At 38.1% G+C, this 19,421-nt stretch overlaps 2 protein-coding genes across 9 annotated transcripts in view; one reads left to right on the top strand and one right to left on the bottom strand.

The window, feature by feature from the left end:
• Positions 1–12,131, top strand: part of itga11a (integrin, alpha 11a) — a 156,950-nt gene extending 144,819 nt beyond the window's left edge. For 3 of the 7 annotated variants that reach the window (XM_087259290.1, XM_087259288.1, XM_087259289.1), the window contains 9 exons: positions 3,029–3,105; positions 3,564–3,647; positions 3,733–3,823; positions 3,899–4,012; positions 5,623–5,706; positions 6,799–6,909; positions 8,938–9,033; positions 9,711–9,824; positions 10,749–11,903. In XM_087259290.1, coding sequence (XP_087115416.1) covers positions 3,029–3,105; positions 3,564–3,647; positions 3,733–3,823; positions 3,899–4,012; positions 5,623–5,706; positions 6,799–6,909; positions 8,938–9,033; positions 9,711–9,824; positions 10,749–10,826 — 849 coding nt within the window. In that variant the 3' untranslated portion in view covers positions 10,827–11,903. Of the gene's footprint in view, positions 1–3,028; positions 3,106–3,563; positions 3,648–3,732; positions 3,824–3,898; positions 4,013–5,622; positions 5,707–6,798; positions 6,910–8,937; positions 9,034–9,710; positions 9,835–10,748 lie in introns of all 7 variants that reach the window. The other 4 variants (XM_087259291.1, XM_087259292.1, XM_087259287.1 and 1 more) reach the window with 2 other exon arrangements.
• Positions 12,132–12,412: 281 nt separating this feature from the next.
• si:ch211-194p6.12 lies at positions 12,413–18,865 on the bottom strand. 2 transcript variants are annotated; one of them, XR_015495830.1, is made up of 10 exons: positions 18,807–18,865; positions 18,625–18,658; positions 15,833–15,901; positions 15,621–15,752; positions 15,287–15,534; positions 14,931–15,089; positions 14,706–14,826; positions 13,363–13,466; positions 12,919–13,225; positions 12,413–12,537 (listed from the first exon to the last, which is right to left on the bottom strand). XR_015495830.1 is itself a non-coding variant. In XM_087261358.1 (9 exons), the coding sequence occupies exons 3-9, from the start codon at positions 15,891–15,893 to the stop codon at positions 13,076–13,078; spliced, it is 975 nt and encodes a 324-aa protein (XP_087117484.1). In that variant the 5' UTR covers positions 15,894–15,901; positions 18,625–18,658; positions 18,807–18,865; the 3' UTR covers positions 12,413–13,075. The 2 variants fall into 2 exon arrangements, 1 of the variants encoding a protein (XP_087117484.1); XM_087261358.1 differs by having other exon boundaries at positions 12,413–13,225.
• Between the last annotated feature and the right edge of the window lie 556 nt (positions 18,866–19,421).

Here is a 19,421-nt window from a genome sequence, read left to right as displayed (position 1 = left end):
TTAATAATGAAAAGCAAGAGTAAAATCTTTACATTTTTAAAAATGTTTACTGAAAGGCCCATTATCGCACATATTGCCGAATTATGTTCTAATGGGAGGATTTTTATAAGCATGTTTAGCATCTTTGGGCATTTAAGGACCCAATATACTCACAGTGAAATTCTGTTCTTTGGCATTTAGAAAAGATGAGCATGTTAATATGTGTGGTGCTTTCTTTTCTTATTAACAAAATAAATATAAGGTAAAATGTAGAGCAGTTAAGCAGACATCTCATAATAGCCATGTGGATGTTTGCACAAGTTCTGAAGTTCAGCACTCCAGCCAAGGCACATTGTGGTTGTTTGTTGAGCACTTTATGCAGTAGATTTGCAGCTTTAGCATTAAACACGAAGGGGAAAAAACGCCTTGGCAGAGAAAATGGGCTCAAAAGATTTTTCAATTCAATTCACCTTTATTTGTATAGCACTTTTACAATGGAAATTGTGTCAAAGCAGCTTCACATAGAAGATCATATTATCATTTCATGTCAAAAAAGGCAGATAGTCAGAACCACACTCACCTACCATGTCACTACAAACCAGTAGTACCTCAAAGGTGTTCACCAGTTGAACCAAACTTTTCTGGAGCCTGTTTTAAATCCTTCAAATCTAAATCATATTACATTAGTTTGTTTTTCAGTTATGCTTGAAGTATATTGGGCATTTAAAGGGTCAGTTCTCCATCCATGCTGTCAAAACTCCTATAGACTTCCTCGCATTACCTCAGAAACTGTCATAGAAATACCAGTTCTTTACATCTGGAATGTTGCATGAGACATAAACATACGTAACAAGTCTCCAGCACCCTGAAGTCACAGAATGATTCACTTAGCATCTTTTTCCTGGTTTGACCCCTGAGCTTGTGTTCAGGGCTCTTCAGAAAAAGAAAAACACGAAGCAGGAATGTAACGCAAGAATACCGCTTACCGTTTACTACATCCATACAGAGCGAAAGCCATCAATCACGCGGCCTGGACCACAGAAGTCTGTCCTGTGCAATGGCACTGCTTTGTTAGGAATCGGGTCAGCAGCTTCTCACAGAGTCCTGATTCATTTTCTTGAGGTTTGGGGGTCACTGGTGCTACACTTGTGGCTACAGGGAGAGATTTTATGGGCCCACGTGGGAGCCTGGTTCAGCTCCGAACAGTTTGAGACAGGGTGAAAGGGAATATTAGAAGAACACTCAGGAGGAGAGAACATAAAAATGATTTTCCATGCTGCGTTTTGCCACTGCTCACCGAGGGAGAATGAACAGTTTGCCCACGTAGCTATAACTGTGTCCAAGTGCTTCAGTTTCTTTAAGCGAGAATAAAATCAAAAGCCAACTCCTGTGCTTTAAAGGAACACTCCAACTGAAATATTAATAAATAAGCTCATTTTACAAGTCCACTAGAGTTAAACAGTTGAGTTTTTACAGTTTTGAATCCCCAGGTCTGGTTGGAGCACATTTAGCTTAGCTTAGCATATCATTGAATCGGATTGGACCATTAGATTCTTGCTTAAAAATGACCAAAGAGGTTCAATAAATTTCCTTTGTAATATAACACTCAAGGAACTTTGCTGTCGTGCTATGACTGCAGCTGGTGAAAATGATAATATGCAGATAATGGTGCAATAATCATGCAAGTGGTGGCACAAGGTGCTGAGGACTATTTACAGGTGCTGCGTAATATCATTGTGCTTACTGCAACCATGGTATGGCAGCAGATTTTCTTGATAATTACACCAGAATGAGAATATAATTTAAAGCCATATCAGCCTAGAAAATAGTACAGTAAGTACTTTTCCAGTACATTCTGTTCAGGAACCAAGACTGAATGTTCATTACCACTTCGCTAAAACACCAGAGCAGGTGGTTTTTAAAAATGTGCTTATTATTTACTCACCATAATGTTTCTCAAAACCTGCCTGAGTTTATTTACTTATCAAGATATTTTAAAGAATGTTGTTTGAAATTAGTAGCCTTTGACTTCCATAGTATACATTTGTATAGAGGAAGGGAAACATCAAGTTTTTGGTTTCCAGTAATTAAAAAATATCATCAAGTGATGACAGAAATTTTATTTTTGAGTGGACTATCTCTTTAAAGGATAGTGACACTGGGGTCCTTGGTGATTTATAGCATGCAAATCAAACACAAAAACATTAATTAATTAAATTTTTTTTTTTTTTCGGCTTAGCTCCTTTATTTAGGGGTCGTCACAGTGAATTGACAAGCCAGCATATGTTTTACTCAGCGAATTCCTTTACAGCTGCAACCCAGTACTGGGAAACACCCATACACTCTCACACTCACAAACATACGCTACAGACAATTTCATTCATTCGTTTTCTTTTTGGCTTAGTCCCTTTATTAATCAGGGGTCGCCATAGTGGAATGAACCGCCAAATTATCTAGTATATGTTTTACACAGCGGATGCCCTTCCAGATGCAACCCAGCACTAGGAAACATCCTTACACTCTTGCATTCACACCCAAACATACACTACGACTAATTTAGCTTATTGCGCATGTCTTTCGACTGTGGTGGGAACCCAGAGGAAACCCACGTGAACACAGTGAGAACATGCAAACTTTGCACAGAAATTTCAACTAGCCCAGTCAGGGCTTGAACCAGAGACCTTCTTGCTGTGAGGCAACAGTGCTAACCACTGAGCCACTGTGTTGCCCTAACACAAAAACATTTACAGGCAAAGCAAAACCAATACCCATGGCTCCTGATGATACATCAATGACTTCTAAAGTGTAATAAACAGTCTGTGCAACTAAAACTGAACATTATTTCTGTCATCAGTTCTCTCTAGTCTTGCTGTGAAATCTTTAGTCAGTTTGACTTTGAGGCCTCTAGCTTAAGGCTGGTTATTGCTGGATTTACTCCTAAATCCTCTGCCAAAGCTTTGGCTTTGGAGGTCTGAAAATATAATAACACACATAGACCATCATTTATGTTGCTGTTAAAATGAAAATGACTCTGTCTCTAATTCTGCAGGTTATATTTCGTTTGGAATTTGAATTCAGCCACTCGGAGCTGTTGGATCACGTACGAATCATACTGGAGGTTACTAGGTAGGACACACAAAGTCAATTGTGCTCAGTCTAAGAAAGTATCATTGTATTATTTTTAAGATGTGTCAAATGTAACTTTAGAATGCAATTTAGCATATGAAACGCAAAATCGCAGTTAAGATTTTTACTTTGAAATGTGTGCTTTAAAGCTTTTGATTCTGTACTATTCCCTGCATTCAGTTTTCCTTTAAAACGTTTAGTTGCTCAAAAACCATGTAACTTTCATCCAGTGCATCACAAAATAAAATGAACGCATGCATGACTACTAAATGGCTGCACTCAGAGGGAAATCTACTCAATGTGGCCTAGAAAATTGCATGATGGTCTGAAATGTTGGATCCTGAACACTGACGATGCCTGAGCTGGAATGTTCTTCTACTCGGCCAAGTGTCACAGGGAATTACAGGGTGAGTGTAAAAGCCTGTGAGGTTTCTCATATTGTTGTCATGTGTCTGCAGTGAAGGAGAAGAAGTCATCCTCTATGATAACTCCAATGAAATTTTCTACAATCTGAAGTATGAGGCTGATTTGCTCTTTACAAGGTGAGCTACAGTATACATGTAATTGCTGACGATAGATGGTGGTTGTGTGAATTACGGTAATTACAACATATTTTAATTTCCCCAGGGATTTTTACCCGACCCGATATGAGCTTAAACCTGACCTCTCTCTAGAGAAAGCAGATGATTTCAACCCCCCATTCAACTTTACCTTTCAGGTGAGGTACTATTCCCTGCTATCATGAGCTAAAGTGAGAATAAGCTAATATAAATGTTTCCTCTATTCAACACAGATCCAGAACCTTGGTTATTTTCCAATTCAAGATTTGCAACTCTACATTGCAATCCCTGAGGTCACAAAAAATGGGAATCAACTCCTGCAGATCAGAGATTTCCATATTGACCAGGTGAGCAGGATCCTTTCCCTCAAAATGTTTATTCTTTAGCCCAAAGATTTAGTCCAGATTCAAAATCTGAAAGAGTCAGCAGATTTGAGTGAACAGATTTCACAGAAAATCTCTGTATGCTGGAAATATCTCTGCAGACTATAATGCAATACAGCATGAGGACATCAAATTTGTTTTATTCATTCATTCATTCATTCATTTTTATTTGGCTTGGTCCCTTTATTAATCAGGGGTACCCACAGCGGAATGAACCGCCAACTTATCCAGCATATGTTTTACGCAGCGGTTGCCCTTACAGCTGCAACCTATAACTGGGAAACATCCTTATATACTCATTCACACACATACACTACAGACAATTTTAACTTACCCAATTCCCCTATAGCACATGTCTTTAGATTTGTGGGGGAAACCGAAGCACCCGGAGGAAACCCACGCAAACACGAGGAGAACATGCAAACTCTACACAAAAATGCCAACTGGCCCAGCCAAGGCTTGAACCAGTGACCTTCTTGTGATTTTTAATTGTTTAGTCATTTTATTATTTTTTTTATAAATCAGTGATCTACAAGAATAGTTTAAATGTTCTTTAACAAAATAAAATGATGTCTATTTATTTAATATATTTAATACCATTATCTGAATAAGTCAAGTTTCCTTAAGAAGTCTAAGTGGGTTCTTTTATGTCATCACTGCAAAAAAAAAAAAGAAAAAAAAAACGTTATTGACATAAATACACAAAAACACAAGGAACATACTGTAACATGAAACGGGTGCTCAACATCGGTTACTATGGCAACAAATGATGATACATGACATGTGTACAAAGGGACCAAAGAATGAATTGAAAACCAAAAGAAGATATATAACAGAAATGCATTTGGCAAGACAAGACAGGGTATCAGTCAGGTGTATATTTTACCAGTTCATGGATTTCCTGGAATAAAAATCCATAGCTTTGCGGTTGCCAATGCCATGCTCTATTATTTGAGCTACACAAATAATATTAATAGTGTTTTGAGCAGAGATGCCCAAACTAGGGCCCGTAGGCCAAAGCTGGCCCAAATACCTTCAATTTGGCCCATGGTCATGCCATCTGGGAAGAGAGGGAGAATTTTGGAGTCTAATGCCTTTAATACACATTATAATTTCTGAATTAACGTAACCTTTCATTGGTTTGTTTTATTGTTAAGCTACTAAAAACAAAAGTTTCAAAAAAAATGGTTTAAATGAATTTAAAAAAGTTTAAATGCTCATTAAACAGAGTACAGTTCAGAAGTCCTTTGTGTATGAATGAAGGCAAAGGCAGGTGCAGCTTGGCATTGAAAACTCTTTTGTTTTATAAACGTAATTCTTTGCCTTTATTATAATAGGTTCAATATAAAATGTAAAAACATATAATGCATTAGTTAATGTGATTAAAGTACTGTTTTCTCTTTATTTTAAAGTGAATCAGGAAATTATCGTTTATAATACAGTTGGATATTTACCTCAATCAGGGTTTGGTTTTTGACCCTTCATAACTAAAGGTTTAGGCACCCCTGGTTTAGAGTTTTAATAGATTTGTGTGTTTTCATTATTAATAGCTTCTATGTGCCTTTGTCCATCAGATAGGTGGAAGCCAGTGTATCCCCCCTCAGCATGTGGCTCATAGTCGGGCTTCTCCAGAAGACCTCTCACGAACATCACGCCTGGTAAAGACTCTCTCTGATAACTGTATAGTGCCTGATAAAATGTGCATCACATTTTAGACTAGCACTTTAGGAAGGTATGTACTGTTAAAGGTATAGTTCACCAAAAATGATTAATTACCTCATCATTTACCCTCCTGTTTTTTATTTTATTTTATGATTTTTTTTTTATTTCTCCTCAACACAAAAAAGGATATTTAAAGAATGCTGGTCGCTGGCAACCATTGAATTCCATATAGGAAATAAGTAGTATTGAAGTCAATGGGTGCCAGTGACCAGCATTTTTCCAAATATCTTTGTGTTTTTTTTGTGTGTTCAACAGAAGACATAAACTCAAATAGGGTTTGAACAAGTGAAGGGGGAGTAAATGAAGACAGAATTTTCATTTTTACATTTACATTTACATTTAGTCATTTAGCAGACGCTTTTATCCAAAGCAACTTACAAATGAGGACAAGGAAGCAATTTACACAACTATAAGAGCAACAATGAATAAGTGCTATAGGCAAGTTTCAGGTCTGTAAAGTCTAAGAAGGAAAGTATTAGTAGTATTAGTATTTTTTTTTTTTGGGTACAGTTTGTGTGATATCCAGAGAGGCAATTGCAGATTAGGAAGTGAAGTGGAGACTGAATAGTTGAGTTTTTAGTCGTTTCTTGAAAGTAGCGAGTGACTCTGCTGTTCTGATGCAGTTAAGGAGTTCATTCCACCAACTGGGCAGATTGAGCGTTCGCGAAAGTGATTTCTTCCCTCTTTTAGCCAAACTATCCCTTTAAGGGGCTTTACGGTTTGCCTGATTAGGGGCTTTTAGACTTGTTGATTTAATTCACAACCATAAAGCACCTCTCTGCAAAATAGCTGGTTTATACTGCCTGAATAAAGCCACTTTAGTGTATTAATTTGTGCCATAAATAAAGCTGAATATTTGGGGTTAGTAGTTCCTCTACGTTCTTAATATGTTATTGTGTTTTTGAAGATACTCATATGTCTGAGGTAAGGAATTTTGTAATCTATGTCAGATTCCCACCACAAGCAGCTGGGTTTCATTAGTAAGGTAATTTGTTTTAGAGCTAAATGTTGCTTGTTTCTATGCACAGAACTACTCAAACACCCTGGCAGTGCCAGTGCAATGCACCGTCAATCTGCCTTCCTACAGAGACGTCAGCGTGAAGATCGGCGGATCCCTCCGTACTGATGCACTGCATGCGGTGAGCAGCTATGACACTGAAATAACAGTCTGATGTAGATGAAGTAGTGCAGTGTGGGAAGAGTTTGACATCAGAGCACAGTGTTCACACACTGCATGAAGGCTTTGCTCAAGAGAAGGATCTTCATAAACCAACGCTAAACTCTGACTAGAGCAGTAATTAGAGAGAAGATGTTAAATGGTTCATGCAGGGATACGGTTACTAAATCTGGTTCAGCTAAAAGTTATGTTTTCATTCCCCTTTGTCTTTCAAAAACAAAAAAAGCAGATGCTTTCAATTTACAGTGACACAGAAAATATATTTAGAAAAATATTTGAATATTAAATTGTTCCACACCAAAATACCTAAAATCAGTTTGACTAAGAACATCAGTTTGTTAAAAGATCAGTTTGTTCAGAAAACTTACATTTGCACTGAGATTATTATTATTATTAGACTGCAGATTTTACTTGAATATATAGTATTTTGTATCTAATGCAAAAGAAAATAAGGAAATACTTGTATTGTATGTATGCTCACGTTCAAAGTGAATTTAACTTTTATGATAAACTGATACCACAAATAATCTGAGCCATTTTTAGGCAAGGCAAGTTTATTTATGTAGCACATTTCATACACAATAGAAACTCCAAGTGCTTTACATAAACACAAATAAAAGACACAAGAAATTAAAAATTATTAAAACAGATCAAAACAGATAAAAAATGTGTAAAAACAGGTTGTAAAAGAATGTAAAAGAAAAGAAAGACATAATAGTGCTATCTGCCGGACATAGCACAGTGCTCATTCAGTAAAGACACAGCTAAACAGATGAGCTTTCAGTTTTGATTTGAATGTGCCTAATGTTGAAGCACATCCGATCATTTCTGGAAGCTGATTCCAGCAGCAGGGGGTGTAGTAGCTGAAGGTAGATTCACCCTGCTTTAGCTGAAATTGAATATCTAATTTATTTGATCTTAATGATCTGAGTGATCTGTTAGGTTTGTATTCAGTGAGCATAGCTGTAATGTATTGAGGTCCTAGGCCAATAAGTGACTTATAGACTAGTAGTAATACTTTAAAATCTGTTCTGAATGTAACTTAGAACCAGTGTAAAGACATGAGGACAGGTGTGATGTGCTCTGATTTTCTGGTTCTGGTCAGAATCCTGGCAGCATTGTTCTGGATGAGCTGCAACTGTTTTTTTGGAAAGGCCTGTGAGGAGTGAGGAGGCCATTACAGTAATCCACCCTGCTGCTGATAAAAGCATGAACAAGTTTTATTAAGTCTTCACTAGGAACAAAGCATCTAATTCCTGCAATGTTTTTGAGATGACAGTATGCTGATTTACTGACTGCTTTGACATGACTTCTTAAACTCAGATCTGACTCCAGAATAACACCAAGATTCACCTTAACTTTTGTTGTTTGACCCCTAGAGCCAAGGTATACATGCACCTTGAGAACCTCATCTCTGTTCCCCATGCAATGACTTCAGTTTCCTTGACTCTTTGTTTAACTGAAGAAAGTTTTGGCACATCTAACTGTTAATTTCATCAATGCAGTGGCAGAGGGTATCAATGGGGCTGTAGGCATTAGGCAGTAATGCTAAGGCTATATTCCATGGTCTCCTGGAACTAAAATAAAATAAGTAGCTGTAATGGGGAAACCATTTTAAAAAAGCATCTCTGAGACAGATGACACACACATTTGAATTTTGTTTGCTTGTTAGTTTAGTCACATAATATGATTTGTTTTGCTGTTACACATCATGTAATTAATTTGATAATTGGGTTTCCATTAGTTTTTTTTCTAATCAAATAACAAACTCGGGTGAGCATAACGGAGTGTACTTTTAAAATGATTTGAATCTTGGTGTGAGGAAATTAACAGCACATTTTCATTTTCAAGTGAACTGTCAAAGTACACATACTTTTTACCACCCCTCTAGCCTCTCACCTTAAGTGTTTGTCCTTGTCCACCTTTTTTACATTCACCAAAGTAATGGCCTGTCAGAGAAACTGAAAACTGTTTTTCTTGTCACGGGCAGCTGAAGTTCAAAACCCTTGAGCTGGTGACGACAGCCTCAGTGGAGCTGAACCCTTCCAGCCCTATGTTTCTGCCTGAAGAGAGGCCGGTCAGACATGTGAGTCACCTTCTACACACATCAGCATTCACAGAAACATTGCTAGACAACATGTTAAGATTAAGCAAATAGAAATCTACCACTGTACTGAGAAGACGATGTGAGACACTGCTTTTGTCTTTTTCATCCTTGGCAAAACAAAAGCGTTTCATTCATCTGTGTGAAAGAGTGAAGAACAATTATAAACAAGCATGAGATTAAAATGCTTTTATGCTAACTGAATTCAAATTCACTGGTTCAGACATGCTGGAACCTTCCCTTTATACATCAGTTTGTGCATTGGTGAGCTGCAGCTGTGAGCTGTTTCCCCACAGTAAAAGAACATGGAGCCAAGGGGACCGAAAGGACCAGCAGCACTCTTTAATTCTGTACTATTCTTTATTGCTGTGTGATGCTGCCATCTATTGGCAGGACAGAATAAAAAAAAAAAACATTAATGTCAGCAAATCTGATCTCAGCTGCAACAAATCAAACATTTGATAAGACATTTCCTGACATTTGCTTTGCTGTAAGAACTGGCTTGTTTAAATTAAAATATACAGAGGAAATCATACTGTCAGACCTAGCAATTGGTCGGCAAGCAGCTATTTGATGATCACTGCAATGAAGTGCAAAGGTACGTCTTTGAAAAAGCTTTACAGTTTGTTATATTGTCTTTTGCTTGTGTGTTTTCTCAGATAATCCTAGAGATTAGGAAAGAGGAGGATTACCGTGTTCCCATCTGGATTATCATAGGCAGCACACTTGGAGGCCTGTTACTCCTCTCTCTTCTCATTCTGGCACTCTGGAAGGTAATGAAAGGTAAACGATCGATAGATAGATAGATAGATAGATAGATAGATAGATAGATAGATAGATAGATAGATAGATAGATAGATAGATAGATAGATAGATAGATAGATAGATAGATAGATAGATAGATAGATAGATAGATAGATAGATAGATAGATAGATAGATAGATAGATAGATGGTTAGGTTTATGATAGACACAAACAGACAAGTACAGTAAATGAATGAATGGATGGATGGATGGATGGATGGATGGATGGATGGATGGATGGATGGATGACAGACAAGTAGATGGATGGATGGATGGATGGATGGATGGATGGGTGGATGGATGGATGGGTGGATGGATGGATGGATGGATGGATGGGTGGATGGATGGATTGATGGATGGATGGATGGATGGGTGGATGGATGGGTGGGTGGATGGATACAGGAATGGATACTTAGGTTTATGATAGACACACAGACAGATGGATGGATAGGTGGATGGGTGGTGGATGGGTGGATAGATGGATACAGGAATGGATGGTTAGGTTTATGATAGACACAGAGACGGACGGACGGACGGACGGATGGATGGATGGATGGATTGATTGATGGGTGGGTGGATGGAAACAGGAATGGATGCTTAGGTTTATGATAGACACACATGGATAGATAGATAGATAGATAGATAGATAGATAGATAGATAGATAGATAGATAGATAGATAGATAGATAGATAGATAGATAGATAGATAGATAGATAGATAGATAGATAGATAGATAGATAGATAGATAGATAGATAGATAGATAGATAGATAGATAGATAGATAGATAGGTAGGTAGGTAGGTAGGTAGGTAGGTAGGTAGGTAGATAGATCTTCAGTAGTTTTCTTAATAATGTTCTATTGTTGCTGTACTTTCTCTCTTTCTCTCTGATAGTTGGGGTTTTTCCAAAGACAGAAAAGGCGCGAAGAGGCCGAGAATGAGGTCAATGGCAAGACGATGGAGGAGAGATAACGCAGGCTGCTCAAGAGGGTTCAGACAGGCCTACATCTCAGGGACAAACCAACAACTACATTAGACGTCTCTGAAACATGAAGAGAGGGAGAAAGACAGGACTTGAGGCAATGAAAAAGCTAGAGGGAGAAGTTCTGTGCACTGGACGACCTGTTGTTCATTGATGAAAAACACTGCGATGACCCTCACCATGCCTGCACTGCTTACTGAGCCGACCCTGTGGATGGGTCTCCATCTCTCTTCTCATCCCAGACCAAAACCCTGGGGCCGACAAGGCGAGGACTTTCTCCTGAGAGACACGCTCAACAGAGACTTTTGGATGATGCATTTACAACAAATGGCTTGTGGGAAGAACACAAATTCAAAGGAAAGAACTTTTGTTTCTCACAGGGACTTTGGAAGCGCATTGATTACATTTGTTCTTCTGCAAATATACAAAAGGAAACCTCAAAGGGCTGAGATGGTACAAAACAGCCATGTTTTCTGGTGCTCTTCTAGGACATCTGGGAGGAAAAAGGGTGCAAAAGTTTTATTGTGATGGCCGTTGTTATTCTATGTAATGTAAGGCACTGGAGTAAGTAGCTCTGTTTTTTTTCAGTGGTCATAATTTATTGAATAGGCAGTCAACTATGTTGTAGACTTCACATTGTTTGTTTGTTTTTATTTTCTTGCTCTAGTACTCTACATAATGATGCATCAGCATTCTTCAGTCTCAACAGATGTGGATTTTTTTTTCTATTTTTAAAACATTGATGCACTTTTTTATATCATAGTGATACAAACTTGAATTTTGTAAATATATTTTATCTTTGTAAACACGAGTTTCAAACATCCCTAAATATGCTTCAACAAGTAGCCTTTGAGAAAGGGTATGCTTCCTGTACAGCACCTCAGCAGTCATTTCAAATATTAAAGGATATTGTCCAAATGTTTCCGAACATCAAACGATGTTGAGTGTTTACAATGCTATGAAACATCCATATTATGTGTAGATGTATTGTAGTCAGGGACCCCGATTCTCTTCATCATATACATAAAGTATAACTAAGATAATAAAGTAAATATCTGAATAAAGAATTTTGAAAAAGAGTGTTTGAATGGGGTGGCACGGTGGCTCAGTGGTTAACACTGTCGCCTCACAGCAAAAAGGTTGCTGATTTGAGTCCCGGTTGGATTTTCTGTGTGAAGTTTGTATGATTTCCTTGTGTTGGCGTAGGTTTCCTCCGCGTGCTCCTGTTTCCCCCACAGTCTAAAGACATGCGCTATAGGTGAATTAGATTAAATAAATTGCCGTAGTATATAAGCGTGTGTGCATGTAAGCGTGTATGTGTGTTCAAAAAGAACTGGGTTGCGGCTGGAGGGGCATCCGCTGTGTAAAACATTTGCTGGAATAGGTGGCGATTCATTCCACTGTGGCAACCCCTGATAAATAAGGAAAAAAGTCGAAAGAAAAGAATGTATGAATTAACAGGCAATTCATATTTTAGCAGGTGGAAATGCACAGAATTTATTTTGGTTTTGTATATATTTCCATTTTAGGAAATAGAAAAAGACTAAATGGAAAACGTTATCATCCTATCATTAAGTATTTTCCCATATTTCTCATGTATTTTATATCTTGAAAGCACGTTGAAATGAATATAAAAATGTCTGCATTCACTTTTTTCCATTTAAGCTGTGCGTCAATCAACCTCAGAATAAGTGAATGCATGTATACGGACTCGCTCCTATGACAAACTGATCCCACATCAGCTTCTGTACACGCCATTTAAAGATGCGTGTTTAAACAGACAAATAGTCTTAATAATACATAAACATATCTTCCTGCATGTTTTATTTTAAACACAGCTAATTTTCTCCTAAATGAGCACAAACAGTTACAAAAGTAATGGAACGCTTTCATTATAGATCTGTGCATTCTTACAAAGACACCTCTGTTATCAATCAAAACAAAACGAGAGATCCACTTGCCGCTCTTCACTTGTTTGATAACAGGTGTCACTTTACATGGCATGTACAGAAGCTGATCTGGGATCAGTTTATCATACAGAGTGGGTCTGTATACATGCATTCACTAATTCAGAGGTTGCATATGAAGGGTGATGATCGACATATTTTCCTATCACTGTTTTTTTCTCCCACCCATTTTTTTTTTCTCCCACTCAGTTTTGTTTTCCCCCACCATCACGTCGCTTCCGGGTCTCCGTAGAAAACTGTGATTACAACAAAGGAAAGAAAGGTTTGATCTGTCAGCGATAAAAGAGAAGCACCGCTGCTTCAGTTATCTCTCTGGAAGCACTCCAATCTGTATTAGTGCCATAGCCACTCCAGTCAAAACTTGTAAAATCTCCACATTGTCTAGGAGATTCAGGAAAGTGTCCACCTCCACCAATACAGAACTGTAGGGGGAAAAAATTATATTACTAACAAAACAACATGTAAAACTCTTCATTAATACACCAAAGATCTTCAACAGAATGTCACAAATTACGCTTCATAAAGATTGGTGAAAATAATCCATAATATTTGAACTCACATGTTCAGTGTGACAGCCAGTTGGTTTAACACCTGAACAAAGAGCCATGGCTGCCTTCTCAGTATTGAAGACTCTGAATGTGATGAATCCAGGCTCAAATATTTCTGAAAATATGGACAGAATATAACATTAATGATGATGTCATGGTGGGTCAATGCACAAATTACATAGATATGTACACTAGATTTTGCATAAGGACTCTGAGCATACGACAATAGCGCCACCACATTTGTACAGTGCTCCCAGGACAAAATCACTAGTCAAGACTAAAGCCAATCTGAAGATTTTGCACTTCTTTGCTGTGTACGGGTGTAGTAATGAGCAAACAAAGAATCAAAGCATTCAATTTCGTTTTTTATGTTTTTGTATGTTATGAACTTTTGTGCTAAACAAGTTTTGATGATAATACAGTCTCTTACTGCCCTGAATATAAGGCAAAGTAACACCAACTTGCACTAAATACAGGGCTTATGCTAGTTTTGTTGAATAAAATCAGCAAACAATGTAAATGAAATATGACAACCGGATGCTGCGCTGCCAGAAACTTGTATTATTGTCGGGTAAGTGAAGAAGTTGTTCATAACTGAGATTCATTCACAAACGAATCACTCCCTCCATTAGAATGAGAAGTGAAAGCAGGAGAGGGGGTGTGTTTCAGTCACGGATTAAATCAAAGTAAACAGAAGGGAGGATAATACATTTCTATGCACATAAACACACATTCTTTGACGGCAATACCCGTACACTTATTTATCATTGTAGAAAAGTGATGTAATATTTGCACACTGACCACCTGGAAAGCTCCCAATCATAGATATATGTGTAGATGTGTACATATCTCTGGCTCCGGATGGCCAGTCCTCCACTACACCTTGGTCCCGCATTCATTTCAAAGGAGCGTTACCCTGTACTAAAACGGCGGCTCTATTGAAGCATTTCTACTAATAGACAAAAGCAACAGGATAGGCGATATAATGTAAATATCTATGCACAAATTATATGACGTGCAAACAAATTATATGATTATATGATATTTTCTTCTAAAATGAGCATTTTTCTCCGACTCCTGTGTGTAGGCTCAGTAAGTTTACTTTTAAAGTGACGAATAAGTTATTTACATTGCCTTTGATGTCACATAACTGTACATAAACATAGGAGGCTGACAAAAATTTTCATTTAGGAGAACATTCCAGATGACATTTAGAGGATTTTACATAGGAGCTCTTCATATGCAAACAATATATATATATATATGTAGCCAATTAATGATACAAACGGGAACCCCATGTAGCTACTTTCTTTCTAATTATTAGAAAATTCTGGGCTCAATTGTGCTGACATACCTCTTGAATATGGACCATACAGGTTTTTGGTAGATTCCTCATTGCCAGTATCATACACAATTGGGACAGCAGGTCCATTATCAATGTTGCAGGAGCCGATTCCAAACCTCACAGGGAATTTCTGGAAAATTGAAGATAAAAATATCATTATTACTTTTTGTCATCTTCATCTATATTTTCAGTTACTGTTTTAAAATCTAAAATGATGCCAAAGTTTTATCAAACCATAAATAACTTGAATAGGTTTCCTCCGTGTAGGGTCAGGAAGTGATTTTCAGTGTGGTATCTGAGAATGGAGCCATGGCTCCAGTGTTCCAACTCCATATTATTAGGCACATGCCACACAGAAACATCCTGAGCTGCAATGTCATAGTATCCCGGATTCTGTCAAGTCAAGTTATATTTATTTTTATACAGTAGGATTTACAGTAAATTAGGAGCACAGTAATACAAAAGTAACAAGTGTGAATGTTGCATAATTAATCAATTATAAAATATGTTTAAGCTAAAGCTAAAAACATTGAACCCTGTCCTATATGTTGAGGTATCAGGTTAGTCAAGCCATTATTGCAACAAAATACCTTGTAATCATCACTTGTAGCGGCCTCTGCGGCTCCAAATGTGACTTTGTTTGCCCATGTGCCTTCACCTTTGGGCCGGTTTTCATTGCTGCCCTGTTCACTAGACCAGCGGTCACCACCTGTACACTTTCCATACATGTTGTTTTCGTGAACACTGGCCACCAGCGTCCAGCCGCCGCCTGCAGTGGTCATGTCACAGAACGTCTGGTAAAGGACTCCTCTTGAAGAGATCAGATAGTACAGGCCATCTGTGTGTCAACACAAGCATTCCACAGTCACACACATGCAGATGCTGTCTAACATTACAAAATACATTGTATGATGTATATTGTACCCTCAGTAACATGGTACTTGTCACGGATGTCTTTGCAGCTTCGAGCAATGTATTTCATTCTGGCCATAAGTTTTGACATCTCAGGGTCATTGCTGATATTGATATTAGCAGATGATGGTTCTTGTTGATTTGCTGCAATCCCAAAAATTAAGATTTTAAATTTCTTTTACAAAATCAATGTTAATCCAAACAAAGTAGCCTATTACACTTACTTTGCACATTCTCAAAGAATAACAAATTCAGAGAGAGGCACAAAATGAGCCCTAAAAACATGTTGTGCTCTGAAAAACAGAAGAAAAAAAGATGCACTTTGACCAGTGTTTAACTTAGTCTAACTTAGAAAACTTTATTTATCCCGCAGGAAATTGCTTATGTAATGACTGCCATAACACACAGAACACAGAAACACAAAACCACAAGACAAAATAAATAAATTAAGTAAGTGAAATAAGTCACATAAATCCAACCAATCTATAAAAGAAAACAGCCACAATACATAAGTATACAAACTATTATATAAGATATTACACTTAAAAGAATCAGTGGTAACTAATACTAATAAGTCATATATCAAGTAATGAAAATAATATTAACCAAAACTAATATTACACATAAAACAATTACACATACAATAATTCAAGTAGTAAAGTCATTCAGCACTCATTTAAAAAACAAAGATATTGCACTAAAAATATTTAAGACCCAGTAAAAAAACGTACAAATATTGCACCTAATAGACTATTGCACATCATAGAACATAATGCACAGACTTCCACGCATTAAAACCCGTAATAATTAATTAATATATGGCACGAGCAGCAAGATATTGCATAAATTACTGTGAGGGTAAGTGACTGAGGGAGACGTTATGAAGTCTGATAGCAGTGGGAAGGAAGGATTTTCTGTGGCGTTCAGTGGAACACTTTAAGCTGGTAAGTCTGTGACTAAAGGTACTTCTCAGCTCGTCAACCACATTATAAAGAGGATGATCTACATTGTGCATAATTGACCGAAGTCTGCACAATGTTCTCTTTTCGGCCACAGTCTCCATATTGTCCAATTCCTCACCCACCACAGCGCCAGCTTTCCTAATCAATTTGTTAAATCTCTTCATATCTGCCACTTTTACACTACCACCCCAGCACACCACAGCATAGAAAATGGCACTGGCCACTACAGACTCATAGAACATACGCAACATGGTGTTGCAGACTCTAAAAGATCGGAGTTTACGTAGGAAATACAGCCTACTTTGACCCTTCTTATATGTGACCAGAGAGTTCTTGGACCAGTCCAGCTTATTATCAATATACACACCCAAATATTTATAGTCCTGAACAATCTCCACATCCACCCCTCTAATGGACAAGGGAGTAACTGGAGATCGCCGTGATCTTCTCAAGTCCACCACCAGTTCTTTGGTCTTTTGGATATTAAGCTGCAACTGATTCAGCTCACACCAGTCCACAAAACTGTCCACAGCCATCCTGTATTCCAAGTCGTCCCCCCCCTTAATACATCCGACTATTGCTGAATCATCTGAAAATTTTTGCAGGTGACAGCCCTCTGTGTTATATTGGAAGTCAGATGTATACAGTGTGAAGAGAAACGGTGACAAAACAGTTCCTTGCGGTGCTCCAGTGCTACACAGTACCGTATCGGACTTATTCCCCTGTAGCCGTACGTACTGTGGCCTATCAGTCAGATAGTCCATAATCCACGCAACTAAGGGAGCATGAACCTGCATAGCAGACAGTTTGCTCCCTAGCCGGGCTGGCTGAATAGTGTTAAAGGCACTGGTAAAGTCGAAAAATGTAATCCTCAGGGATGCACTCGGTTTGTCAAGATGGCTGTAGGCACGATGTAACAGGTAAATGATGGCGTCTTCCACTCCAATCTTGGCCTGGTAAGCGAACTGAAGAGAATCTTGCGCTGACCTCACTAGGGGGCGGAGAGTGCCCAAGACCAGCCTCTCAAAGACCTTCATACTGTGTGAAGTAAGTGCTACTGGCCTGTAGTCTGATGGAACACTAGGTCGCGCCTTCTTGGGTACCGGAACCAGACATGATGTTTTCCACATCACAGGAACTTTCTTAATACTGAGGCTCAAATTAAAGATCCTCAGCAGTACTCCACTTAACTGAGAAGCACACAGCTTAAGTACTTGTGTGGTTAATCCGTCTGGACCCGGTGCCTTAGCAGGATGGAGTCTGCATAATTCTCTCCTCACTTGGTCCTCAGTGATGATCATAGGTGGTTTATAAGAGTCTGAGACACCAATGAAAGGAGGAGAGGCGATGGAGGCTTCAGTTGGTACGATGGTGAAAGAGGAGGAAGGAGAGGGCATGAAGTAGGGCAAAATGCTGCAATTTGACGTGACACTATTGGGGGGAGCAGATGCACTAGGTGCAGTAAGGGCTGTGTCAGAGCTGGAGAGAGGCCTACTGTCAAACCTATTGAAAAACATATTAAACTGATTGGCCCTATCCACATCACCATCAGTTCTAGGGCTGCTGGTCTTGAAGCCAGTAATGTTCTTCATGCCTCTCCACACATACCTACTGTTATTCTGTTTCAGCTCTTGTTCCAGCTTTTTCTTATATCTCTCCTTACCCTCCTTTAACCTCACCGACAAGCGCCTCTGTACTTCCTTAGCTGCTTCCTTATCACCTGACCTGAATGCCACCTTCTTTTCATTCAGAAGGGCTTTGATATCTTTAGTGACCCATGGCTTGTTGTTAGGAAAGCAGCGTATGGATTTCAATGGTACAGTACTATCCACACAGAAGTTGATATACTCAGTGACACAGTCTGTGAGGTTATCAATGTCCATACCATGTGGCACGCACAGAGCATCCCAGTCCGTAGTCTGAACACAGAGTTTTGCTATTAGGGTCACTGAAATCTTTACTGACAAATATTTACTTTTGATAATCACATTTTGACCAAGTTACTATTTTAGTTATTTTTGCTTTGTCAATTGTTTTGCGAAAAATGCACTTACCGAGTTGCAGATATCAAGGAGGATTCAGGATTGACTGAAAAACAGGCAAAATTGTTTAATAAGTGACGGTCATGTGCGTTTACTTTTAAAACTATTTACTAATCACAGGATTAAACGAAAATTAAGCATTCGCTTTATGTATTTTTCTTCACATTTATGTGTAAAAGTTTAAGTATTCTTACGGTTGTTTTTGTACTGAGATTCTCCTTGCAACAGCTTTCGCAAGTTTGGGGCGGCGGTCAGGAGGGAGGGAGGAGGGAAAGCTGCAGACCCGGAGCCAGACAGATCTCTCCAGATCTTAGGCTCAGGCGGTTTTATGCCCCTATGGCCTGTTGTTCCTGGTGCGTCCAATAGAGGGAGACTGCGCAGTATTTTTATTTATTTATTTATTGCAATTTTAGAACACAGAACACACAAGGGCAATAACAACATTATATTGACATCAAAACAAATACAATATAAAAAGAAAAGAAAAAAATACAATTATTTACAGACAAAACTTAAGGCTTTAACATATTAACAGTTCTTTCTGCTTTGGTATTTTTTGTTTCTTTTATCTTGTATTAATATGAGCCTTATCAGAATAGTATCAAATCTAAAAAATAAACAACGCGATGAAGAGATGTTAACGTTTAGCAAATGTTAAACTGTGCAACATTTCTAAATAATAAACAACTGGATTAAGGTCGATATAAGTAGGCCTATATAGGTCAATACGTCAACTGATCGCTATAATGTATATTGAGTTACTGTGAGTTTTCTGAATTATTTCAATCAAGTTTGTTAGATTTTTTTTA

This window comes from Danio rerio, chromosome 7 (genome assembly GCF_052040795.2).
Source record: "Danio rerio strain M-AB ecotype USA chromosome 7, GRCz13ab, whole genome shotgun sequence".
In the NCBI taxonomy this organism is placed as follows: domain Eukaryota; kingdom Metazoa; phylum Chordata; class Actinopteri; order Cypriniformes; family Danionidae; genus Danio; species Danio rerio.
The sequence above is the reverse complement of the archived record's forward strand: the minus strand, read 5'-3'. Positions and strand labels throughout refer to the sequence as shown.